The sequence below is a fragment of the Asterias rubens genome, chromosome 14 (genome assembly GCF_902459465.1).
Source record: "Asterias rubens chromosome 14, eAstRub1.3, whole genome shotgun sequence".
Lineage (NCBI taxonomy): Eukaryota > Metazoa > Echinodermata > Asteroidea > Forcipulatida > Asteriidae > Asterias > Asterias rubens.
Window position 1 is genome coordinate 5,978,191 of NC_047075.1, and position 12,799 is coordinate 5,990,989.

Below are 12,799 nucleotides of genomic sequence, written 5' to 3' on the forward strand. Positions count from 1 at the left end.
ATGTACAAATGAACATGAACATGTACACACCCCTGCCCTGTGTGGACTTGCAACGAGGTCCAAAGTATAGCAGGGTATCTTTTTTAGACAATATTATACAAATAATGAATGTTTATGAGTGCAATGGTGCCAATATGTTCATGAGTTGAAAGATGGAATGTTCTATTCAACGAGGCGGAGCCGAGTTGAATGGAACATTCCAGCTTTCAACGAATGAAAAACATTCATTATTTGTTTTATATAACATCCAAGTAGATCTTTGTCATTTTGATTGAAAGATACAACTTTCAAAACAAACAAAGCGCAGGCCTACAATTTTTAATTGTAGAAGCCGAATGCTAGTAATTTTACTAATGCCTTGCAGTAACAATGCTGCGTTACCAAAGACACGCGCACACTGTGATGTTTTTACTCAGCTTTTTCGTTCCATCTGAAAAGTACTATTGCACGCTGGCAGCGTGCAATGGTACTTTTCGGATGGAACGAAAAGGCACGGTGAGTGACTCAGCGTCCTCAGCGTGCAATGGTAATTTTATTTGCTATCACGTGACGGACAATCCTCCAATCAAATGGCAAGGATCTGCTTGGGTGTTATATAAAAGAAGCCACTTTCAAAGGCAGTGGACACTATTGGTAATTGTCAAAGCCTCTATAGCCTTCACAGTTGGTGTATATCAACATATGCATAAAATAACAACCTGTAAAAACTTGAGCTCAATCGGTAATCGAACTTGAGAGATAATAATGAAAGAAAAAACACCCTTGTAGTACGAACGTTGTGTGCGTTTAGATGGTTGATTTCCAGACCTCAATTCAAGTTCTAAATCCGAGGTCTCGAAATCAAATTCGTGGAAAATTACTTCTTTCTCGAAAACTATGGCACTTCAGAGGGAGCCGTTTCTCACAATGTTTTATACTATCAACCTCTCCCCATTACTTGTTACCAATTAAGGTTTTATTCTAATAATTATTTTGAGTAATTACCAATAGTGTCCACTGCCTTTAAGGGAATCAATGTGTGGTGAAGAGGTTTTCAACTAGTGGTTTAATCCCAACGAGGCCTGGTTCTTGATAACTTTACCGAGACGAAGTCGAGGTAAATAATTATCAGGCCTCGGCGTGTTTAAACGACTAGTTGAAAACTGTTTCAACACACTTTGATTCCCATTCATAAATACCTTTTCGGTCAAAAACATCAACACTCTTTAGTAAAAAAGTAAAATAAATGCAAAAATTATAATTGTTCATTGATTTCTTTCAACACAACACCCCTCCAGCTATGAAATGGTAAAGCCCTCCGGCGCCCTCAGGTAACTCCTTTTAAGGGAATGCTGTGCGCGTCGCGCGTATCGCGTGACGTGGCGCCGTTGCTCATGACCAATAGGAATGAATAAACTGTCTTATAAGAAGAGGTGCAGGGCTCACGTATCACGTCCATGTTTCAACACTTTTTACTGGTCATAAAGAAAGGTTTATACACACCCACGTGACGCGCTCTCCACCAATAGGAATAGCAAAACTGTCCGAGGTATTTATGAGTTGTCATTATTGGTCTCTGAGATGATTCAGAACAGGGAATGGCGAGTAGACGATGTGGTGTAAGGATAGGGGTATGAGAACACAACCAAAGAAACCTCATTTACAAATAAAATAAAGCTATATTTATTGGCAAAAATTAGGGATCCATGATGACTTGACTGTGAAGCCTAGCCTACCTGGGAAGGTATTGATGCAACTGCACTCAGCCTTTTAGTCTAGTTAAAGAAGCTTTACAGAGTGTTTTTTGCTAACAGAAACAATTAATAATAATTTGGGGGGCTAATCATCCTTACTCGCAGCTAGAGCTGAATTGCGAAGGACGCGGCTAACGTGTTCGAGAAGCTGGCATGCTAGGCGCCATGGCTGCCAGCCACGTCAACCCATTATGACCACGGAGCAGTACAGCCAATATCGAAAGTGATTTTTCCTGGGGAGGAAAACTGGATAGTCTGGAAAAACCCTTTGTGCACAGCAGAGAACCAATGCACACCTCAACTCACATACGGCCCTGGCCAGAAATCGAACCGGGTTCACCTTGGTGAGAGGTGATCGCGCTTAAAGCACAAGCCAACCGTGCCACGGGACACAGGTTAGCATCGGAATAAATACTTTGCAAATTTGATTAAATTCAGGTGGCCCGCCCAGTTGCGAAGACCGTCTCCTGGGCAAGTTGTTGGATCCCTACCATAGACACTGGATAGAGCTATCCCATCCCAACTCAACTTTTGAAGACCATTTATCATCATTATCACTTGCATCTAAAAAATACGTGAACATTTGGGGTTCGGGTTATCAACAAGAAATAAAGAATAACACACCCTTGTTGCATATAGAATTGTGTCAGATAGAAGGCTTTGCATGATCCCCTTATAAGTAAATATTAGGCCTTACTTTTCCAGATGAACATTTTTTGTTTGCATTTTTTATTTATTAATACCCAAAAAAGGTACCTTCTTGGTGTAAGCCATAGAAATAGAACCCATTTCTATGGTTACCACGTTCTAAACATTCAAAACCAAACTCAAAAATAGAATGATGAACGAACGACCCAGCCCATTCTCCTGGGACTATTGGAGGTTCATTCATTCATGGAATCGTGGTTCATTCAACGATCGTCCACGAACCTAGTTCTACAGCACCCCCACCCCGCCCCGCCCCGCATGTTTACATCGGAAACAAACGTGCGACGACGCACGTGCCTCCGCAAACTGCCGCAAGAGGGCGGCTTTGATATTCCAGTGATGAGGCGAAAATGTTGATACAAGTTGATGTTTATCAGAGATTGATGCCTTTTTTAGTGTGTGGTCGACGATAAGCTGGAAATCCAGTGATTTGCAACGTACATCATGTACATCAACTAGTCTACCACCATTCATTAGTAATAACCATATGCCAGTACTAGTGCTGCCCCGAGTCTTTCGAGTACTACACTAGGCTAGGGAATGGCACCTGCTTAGTTATAATGGCTGACATTGGTTCTGTTGTCAGCCTTCCTGATACCGAAGCACTGTTCAAGTTAGATCCTTACATCAAGCCCCATGACCAAGAGCTGAAGAGACGGTAGGTCCTTAACCTTATCAGTTTTATTTTAGATGGAGAACACTTTTAAATAATTTTTATTTCTTTACAGTTACCATGGAGGAATTCCTCCATGCAGTTACACAAATCTTTTTGAATTTACAAAAATAAATAAACGCAGTGAATGAATATCATGTATCATCAACTGGACCGTGCGTCGATCTGGATCTGGATCTGGATCAATCATCGATACTGCAATGCAATCAATCTCCCACTGTAGGGATGTATAGATTGCAGGTGTGTGGTGCTGGGGACTCTAATTATTATAATGAGCTCTACTTTTGATATTTAAGTTTGAACAGGTTTAAGTTGTGTGGGCTTTTTTTAATGTAGGCAGGTGAGCGCGAGGTAGCTTCCTCTTCCATTCTGCTGTAGTTTTCGGTAGGAACGTAGTGTTTGTAGCAATCCTTGTTTGCGGGTATTTTGATGATAGTTGCGATAACGTAACCCTCCTAACGACGGCTGCCAGGCCGGAGGGTTACGAGATCGGTTCGAGCATCAACGGTTAATCTGGTCCAACACGTACAATTTTGACAGCTAGTCACCAGATTTGCCCCATTTTTACCACTTTAAAAAATCATGACACAAATTCTAAGGGCACGAACTTAATCCTCGATGTCTAATGAACAACTCAAAACACCATTGAGAAAATATTTTTGAAGAAAACGCATTATTTTGTTGTTGGGCTAAACCATTCTGTGAAAGGGGTGTTACAATGTTGCAGTGCGTGTGCGCGCAGTCCGTTTGCATTGCACGCCGTTCACTCATAATGTACTCCAGGCATTTTCTTTGGATTTTGATTTAGATGGTCAGAATTTATGTGCTGTGCCCAAGTCAGGTTACTGTTTATATACCCCTATAAATACATGTAGGTATCCATTAAAGGAACACGTTGCCTTCAGATTTCACAAAATTTCACGTTTGAGGGTGTTCCTTATACTTATTAAGAGTTGTTCTTGCAATAAAACACATTTAATGTGTTGTAATTAGTGAATGGTAATTAAAAAAAACAAACACTGACCTCTGACCCCGAAACATGGCCCGCGAAATATATACGTTTTTCAAGCCGTCAAAACGATCGTCCGTTTATGCGCGATGCACAGCAGTTAGGCTGGCGCCGTAGCCAATGGCCTGGTAAACCTACCAGAAGAACACGAGGTAATATACCATTCTCTACCATACGACGTTGTGTGAAATGTAAACACACCATTTTGCTGTCAAAATGGATCGCCGAAAAACACAGATTCAGCTCATTGCTCTACGCAAAGAGATGATTGAAGACACGTCCAAAAAGAAGGAAAGGACACCTCGCCAATCAGGGTAAGAATAATGTAGTGGGACATGGACTAGCCGACGAGAGAGAGAGAACGGACCGTGATTGTTTATACAATGCAATGTTATTGTTAGTTATTATTGTGGACATGACACGTAAATTCACAGCCATCAGACAGCCGCAGCACTGAGTTGTGAGAGTACATAATGTACATGTACTATGACTAGTTTACATATAATTTTGTAGATCTATTCACTCGGTGCATAGATGGGGGTGGGGATTTGAATCGAGTGCCCAGCGTACTAATGACTTGGCATAATTTACCCTAATTTACTTTGATGCTACAATTAAAAGAGTCGTTTATCTGGCTGGGAAGGGGAGGGCTTTTGTAAAAATTGTAGAAGTACATTTTAAAAATAGTACAGATTTATGAAATGTTTTTTGTATATTTTTAACAGTTTACCCAAAATATTGTACCCAAGTCAACTCGTACCCAAGTCAACCCGAATTCTTTCAAAGAAGTGTGACCTTTCAAACAATAAAAAATAAAATTTTCGAGAACTAATATAATAAGTTATATCAATGGTTTTCAATTTCTTGTTGAAGGTACTTTGTGAGCAGATGCCAGGACTTGGCGTAAACATCTTGGAGACCTCGAAGTCCACATCATCCACCTCAGCAAAGCTCTTGCCAAGCTGGTGGGTTTGTACCAACTGTAGGGAGATGCCAACACAACAGGACAGGTCATGCTGCAAACAAAGGCCGGATGAATGCTTCTCAAACTTGGCAGTAAGAGACTGATTATTTCATACTGTTAATGGCATGTGCATGTATAACAATATACACATGTACTGTCAAAGCAGTCCAGTTTTGTTACATGATATTTTGATCTGTGTCCCCCCCCCCCAAAAAAAAGGAAACAAAGTAAATGTGTAAACAAACATTTAATAAGGAAACACAAATTTAAGCTTTCATTCATTGTAGTTACTTGTAAACAGCCTCCTTCGCCAACGTTGCATTACCAAAATACTTCACACTGAACAGCCACATCCTAATAACATCATGTCTTTGACCAGCAGCCGATTTCACGAAACTTTACGCAACTGCGTAAGTCCACTTGTGCAACGTTTATGGAGCAACTTGCGCCATTAAAATTGCGCAAGTGGACTCACGCAGTTGCGTAAAGTTTCGTGAAATCGGCTGCAGGGAGGTAGTATTTGCTAAAATGTCACTTTAATGAATCAACATCAAGTGCATGGGTTTTATATTCCATATACATGTACAAATAACCAATTTTTATTTTGTTAATTGTTTCAAAAATTTTGTGTGTTTATATTTGAAAAGATCTTGAGGCACCTTGTTCTGGACCACCATTAGAGTTGGCACGACATCACAGGTATGACATGTACACCAGGGCAGCATGATGTACACAACAAATGACTTTGCCACCCAGCCAGCCTTCACAGACAACATGTGTCATGTCAGAATGGTACTGGAAATAGAGTAACACTACCTGGTTACTGTGTTTGTAAAATCAGGGGTATATTTCCAGATAGTTTCAACTTTCATTTACACATGATTTATGCAAAACAGGTTTAACAAATGGCAATATTTCCCGTTGTCAACAAGTAGATTCTTATTCCTAAATTAACACATGTCAATACTTAAACTTATTATTATTTTTTTTTTTGCACATTACTTATGTCAACAAATCATTGAATGTGATGTGAGCAGAGTTTGTTTTCATCACAACGACATATGATTAAATTTAATTTGAAGTACATGGCCAATTGTTTATACAATCATATTTATTGTATTATTTGAGATTTCGATATTTTGTAACAAAAACACACAAGAACAACAAAATGCAAAAACATAAACAATCTGTATTCAAATAAATTTATCTGAAATATCTTTATTCTGTATTCATAAAGAGACATGGATAATAGATGCAACAAGTTTGATAAACACAGTGCCATTTCATTTTTTTAACCTTAACCCTTGCAAGTGTATTTTGATTTCAAACCACATGCCTGTTATGAAATGCTGTTTTAGAATGATGTTTTAGAACTAGTCATATTGTTGACTAGCAGACCATGTTAGTTCGAATAAGTAAAAGTTTTAAAGGAAAACCACCAAATTTCAAGTCATACTTGTGTTGATCATTCTATTCTACTTTTAAAACATCCTTTCTAACCATACAATGCATTTTACAACCAAATCACTCGATTTAAGGCATTGGTCTCTCTAAAGGGACTTTATACCTTAGATGTTGGTAATTACTAATTTGTGATCATAAAACTCACTTGATAAAGTCTACATGATGAGAGGCATGTCAAAGGACTTGTTTCTATACTGCAATGGTGTTTTTCTTTCACTGTTTCTTGCAGCTTTTATTGCCAAATTTAGCCCAAATTGTCACAGGTTTATTATTTTTATGCATAAATATTGAGGAGATACACCAACTATTACTAAGGATACTGCATGGGACTATAGTGTTCTTTGACAAAGGACAAATTTAATTAATGTTTGCAAATACATCGTGTACTGCTGTGAATTGTAAAAACATGTTTCAATAAATTGACCATATTGTTTTATAAAGTTCCTATAAATTTGTGACAAAGATTCTATTTGATTACATACAAACTCTAGAACTTGCCAATAATGCTAATAATGCACTGACCTTATGTCTTATGCACACCTGTACAGACATTTTTGTAGCCAAATTGTGGAAATTAAATTGAAGAAGTGGAAAATCTGGATTTGTGTTTTGCTACAAGTTCTTCTGTTGGTAGTAGTGGTGGTGGTATTAGGGGGGGGGGGTGGCGGCTGTGGGTAGAAGCCATCCTTGCACCATTAGCGGTAAGCCTGGGCGACTAGTGTCGGACTCCAACTATTGAATCCTTAGTCGAGTCGCGACTATTGTTTTCAACTATCCGGTTAAACGTGCTACAAAAATAGTTTAAAAAAAATTGTGTCTACCTGTTTGGTGAACCAATTTAGTCGCTCATTACTATTCATGACAACATAATTTACTTACAGAACACAGTCAGACATCAGTGACACAAATCTTCAATCTTTTCCGCTTGAATTAGACTATATTGTGCTTGCGGCACACATTGCCACAGTGCATCGTGATAATTAAAAATTTGTCGCGACTAGTGTCCTAGTCGCAACTATTGCATGGAGGTGCGACTAGTCGATTAGTAATTTTCACTGGTCGCCCAGGCCTAATTAGCAGAGTTTTCCTGTCCTGCGAAGAAGCTGGTTGTCATCTAACCGTGCTTGGAAAACTTCTTTGATGTACGTGTACTCTTTCTTGTCCATACCGGCTTCAATAATCACATCACCACCCAACTTTCACTGTGACCTGGCAATCAAGTATCAATACAAAAATGTTACAAAATAATAAAATTGTTCCCCGTTTCTGATTTTTTTTTGTAATTTTTGAAAAGAGTTCTTCTAGACTATGGCCCTTTTTGAAACCACGGCTTTGGCTTTGGATTCAGCTCGGGCTAGCTTGGCCCCGCAGATGTTTGGACAATACTGAGCGTGCTTTGCGTAGGGATTCAGACAAGAGGACGGAGTCTGAAGCCGAATCCAAAGCCGAAGCCGTGGTTTCGAAAAGGGCCTATGGAAGCTTCATTTTTGTGGACAAGAGTATTACTTTATTTTAGCTTTACTTGCCAACTACCATTTGCAGTATGTGCTCCCTGTTCAGATGCATCGCACAGTAAATTTTGCTGTCAAATGATTCTGAGCAATGTAAACAGGAGCTACCTCAAATAGTACCGTCCAAGACCAAGGTCAAGGAATTACATCCCCATAATAGACATAAACATTATTTTATAAAACAATGAATGTATACCCCGAAGAAAGGATCATGTTGGCAAATAAGACAAGTGACATCTATCCTATGGCGATGGACTAGTATTAGATAGACACCACTGTCCTGTTGCCCTGTGACTCTACATGTACATGCAAACAGCATAGAGAAAGGACAGAGAAGTAAAGTCCCTGTAATTTTGTATCTAAAAACGAACTGTGGGGTATATGTGACTCGCAATTGCATACTATATTTACGCGGTAAACACGGTAAACGCCTCTCCGACATGTCTGAGCAGATGTTTTATGAGAGGATGAATTCTCTAGCTGTAGTTTTGTTTCAACTCCACTCGCTAGTTGGTATTAAATAATCTTTTGCTGCAAAGGCCCGAGGCAAAAAGAGACACACGACTACAGAATCACATGGACTATTAGTATTAGTAAAACGGGTACTAGACATTCTTTCGTGTACAAAGTATTCGCATTACTAGACTGGCCCCGCTAAAATCCTACATCGTACGAGCAAGAACGGGGAGTTCAGTGCGTCTGGGGAGGTCTGGCCGCGGGAGATGATGGCCCGCTGGACGGCAGCCGCTCGGCCCCGGGACGTGGGCTGAACTTGCTGCTTAGATAGATTTATAAAAAGTTAATTCAACGTAGGCCCTTTTATTTTTGTTCATGAACTGTTTTTTGTTGTTGGTAACCATGGAGGAAGAGATAGATACAAATGGGGTTCGTAAAATGGTTAATAATTGCTCAGTCGTATAGTTCAAAGGCTGCGACTGGAAATAAGACTAGTGAATTTGGCGGCCATTTATGGGAGTCAAAATCTTGACCCCCATAAATGGCGGAGCGTTTTGTTTCGAGAAAGTTAGCAAAAGCGAAGCATTTCTAAGGCATGTTTGTGTAGATCATTATATTCTACTTTTTTAACATCTTTCCAACCGTAATCATTTTACATCAAACGCTTGTCATAGCCCAAAAACGCCCAATAAAGCGCAACCCGAAGCCAATGTGTCCCTTTAACATTGTCCAAGTCACGACCGTAGAGAGAGTAGTTTGTTGTGAGTAGTGTCTTTTTATGCGTTATAGTATACAAGTAATGCATACAATAGCATTTGAGACATTGACACCACTGACATCCATTCCAAGTTGGTATGGTAGATGTTTACAATATTGGCAGATTATTGGCAATACCGGACACTTCGGAACCTCCCAAACTCGCCACCTGCAAACTCGCCACCTGGAAAACTCGACACCTGCCAAATTCGGCGCCAAGAATGTCGGCGCCATACAAACCCGGCACCGCCCTTTTTTTTTACTAACAAACTGGGCACCAAGAAATATCTTTCAAAGGGTATGTTCAGGCAGCGTACTAACTTAGACCCGAACTGGTTTAACTTTTACGAGCCGCGGGGGGTAGTCGTAAAAATAAAAAACCCTTGCGTTCAGACAGCACAGAGTTAAACCCGATCCGGTTTATCTTCCTTTTTAAGAGTTCAAAGTAGACGTGACCCCATTGCTCTAACATCCGGTTTTATTAATCAGATTCACATACAGAGTTACTGAGTGCCCCATGCCCTGGACGATCATCAGAACATATTATTGGATGAAAATGGCTCAATCGAACGCGGAAAACAGTTTTACCGCTGGGAGGATATGGTCACTTAAAACAAACATGAACACGACTCTAAAACAAACAATTAAAGTAAACAAAATATTGATACAAACCGCCGAGAAAACTCACCAAAATATTCATTCATATTCCATGAAACAGAACCATTTTATTTTTGTGTTTTATACCACCGTTTCCGATTTAATCAATACTTTTGTACATCAATCGATTGGAAGTTGCGATCTCTCAAAAGCTGGTGCTAGGATTTTTATTCCGATTCGTTCATAAACACAACTACACACGTGCAAGTTACGTAAATACATGTTCAAGTATTTTTCAGTATTTTCCCAACTTCCCAACAACGTGGTGATTGCTGGCAAAGGGAATTTCCCCTACACACAGCCTCGCACCCACGGCAGTTCATTCTCCGAATTTGAAAGTACAGCACGCTAGTAACGGTGACGGCAATAGAAAGGCACATCCACGGGATCGGTGATGGATAACTATGGGATATCAGAGAGTGATCACTATGGGATGGCAGCGCTGTGCATGTGAGAAGCATTGAAAAATAATATGCTCCTGCGCTGTGCTCGTATAGTATTTGCATGAAAAACAGTTTCAATTTTTTGTAGGACACTCAACAAAAAACGCTTGGAAAATAAATAAAAAATTCAGAATTTAATAAATCATGGGCGTGGTCCATTGTTAAACTACATACACCGATGGAGAGAGTTTCGCCAACTCGGTAAGCTGCAAGAACCTAATATAAATACTCGGTGCTTTTTGACATCAGAGACAACAAAAACCGTATTCAAGCACTCCGGGTCCCGGGCATGTGCATTAAACCACACAATGGGTCATCTGTTGTGAGTTAAATGATGTCATTCTGTCCATCCATGCAGTGTTAAAAGATAAACCCGAACTGGTTTAGACTTAGACCGCCCCGCTGGACGGTTTAAGTTTTGGGGTTTAAACCCGATCGGTCTAACTTTTTTTTGCGTTCAGACGCACAAAAGTTGAACCCGAACCGGTCTAAGTTGAGTTAGACCAACTTTAGTACGCTGTGTGAACGACGTCAAAGAACAGTGTCATGTGTTTGAAATAAAGTTACGACTAATTAAATGGGCCAAGGCTGAATCGGTCCATGTCGGTGAAATGCAGCACAATTTTATGGCAATCCGCGCAAAGTGCAGTTAATGCACTGTTGCATCATTGTGCAACGTTGAGTAGCAGAATTGAGAAACGTTGAGTAGCAGAATTGAGAAACGTTGAGTAGCAGAATTGAGAAACGTTGAGTAGCAGAATTGAGAAACGTTGACGAATTGCACTACCTGTACTTCAAAGCTGCACTAACTATTCTGCAATTCTTGCATTCAAACACAACAGAGGAATTGAAAAAAAAGCGTTGTCGGAATAGTTAAAATCATATTATAGTATCGCTAAGTTCCTTACGCAACTTTCTATCGGTGCAAATCAAAAAGTTATTTGTGGTTTGCGCAAATGGCTTTTGAAAATCATCGCTCCAACCTTGCCATTCAAAACTGCTACACAATTTTACTGTGTCAGATTGTTCCTTGCCAGTGCTGTTTTAATATGCAAGTTTAAACACAACTATAATTTTAAAAATAACATTGTTTAGAGTAAAAGAAAATGACTAAAATTTTTAATTATACTTAATATTTTTTAATGTTAAAATTTAATAAAACATTTATAAACTTTATTGATGTTAAGTTTTTAAATGTATTGACATGCATGACCATTCATTAATTGCGCGAAACATAACGAGATGGCGGGAAATTTGGAAGAGCCTAGTAAATAATAACTATTTTAGTAACTTTGCTCCTTGCCTTGGCTGAAGTAGTTTGGATAACACATTTTGTATGTAGACGAGTATTTCATATTAAAGCAGGGATTCTAAGTAAATATAGTGACAACTTTGGCAAGAGTAGGCCGGTCTATTGTCCAAATGGACCGTGGTTTGAAACTTAAGATCGGTATAAACGATGCCACAAAAACCCGGCTGCGTTGTCGCTGCTCCAAAACCTCCCCAGCATCTAGGCAGCAGTGGTCCACGAACAGAATTTTTCACCCCGACATCGCATGCAAGACGGGTCATGTGCCAAAGAAGATTGGAAACGTAATCTCTCGGGAGACGGTGGCACGAAGGGTACAGGGGTGTGTTGTTTTCACCGGGGAGATGATTTACGCCGGACAAGTTTGGTGTGGTGGACCCAAAATATTTTGGAGGTTGTGAGAGGGGGAGATGTGCAGGCGGGTCTCTAAGCCAAATTAATCCCGGCCCGTCCCATTGACATAATTGATTTAAAACAGTAGATTGCAACCTAATCTAAACGTGTACAAAAGAATACAGTAATTATTTCGGAAATAAATAACTACTAATAAGTAGGCCTAATTATTTAAATTTTGCAATCTCTGTTAAAAAAGGCTACAAATTAAACATCATTGATATAAAATATGTACACTTTTGAAATCTGAGACCTAGAAAAATATATAAAATTTGAGAGTTGATAATATAAATAATAATAATATACATGTAGGTAGGGCCTAGATAGAACACAGCGCTGAACAATAAACAAGAACAAAGCAAAGAAACAAGAAAAAAAATAAAAAAATAAATAAATGACAAGACTGTAAAAGTATGTTTGAGGTTTTTCTTGAAAATGGGAGTAGAAGATGATTCCCTGATGAGTTTAGGTAGCTTGTTCCATTCCTTCGGCCCAGCTAAAGAAAAAGACTTGGAGCCGGCAGATCGAGAAAGCCTGTGCTCACAGAGAAGGGATTAAATCTTCATTATAAATATAAACACAAAAAAGAACTAATTATTGTCCAGAAATAATTTTATATAAAGAAATGTATTACAATTAAAAACTCAATTTAAATACAGAATATAATTATGAAGCTTTAAAAAATTAATAAACAAACCTTTAAAAAAACAACGCTATTCTCAC

At 39.2% G+C, this 12,799-nt stretch overlaps 1 protein-coding gene across 2 annotated transcripts in view; it reads left to right on the plus strand.

Moving 5' to 3' along the window:
• Positions 1 to 2,758: 2,758 nt before the first annotated feature.
• The window catches only part of LOC117299674 (1,4-alpha-glucan-branching enzyme-like), a 63,239-nt gene continuing 53,198 nt past the window's right edge, over positions 2,759 to 12,799 (plus strand). For both annotated transcript variants that reach the window (XM_033783224.1, XM_033783225.1), the window contains exon 1: positions 2,759 to 3,099. In XM_033783224.1, coding sequence (XP_033639115.1) covers positions 3,002 to 3,099 — 98 coding nt within the window. In that variant the 5' untranslated portion in view covers positions 2,759 to 3,001. The remainder of the gene's footprint in view (positions 3,100 to 12,799) is intronic.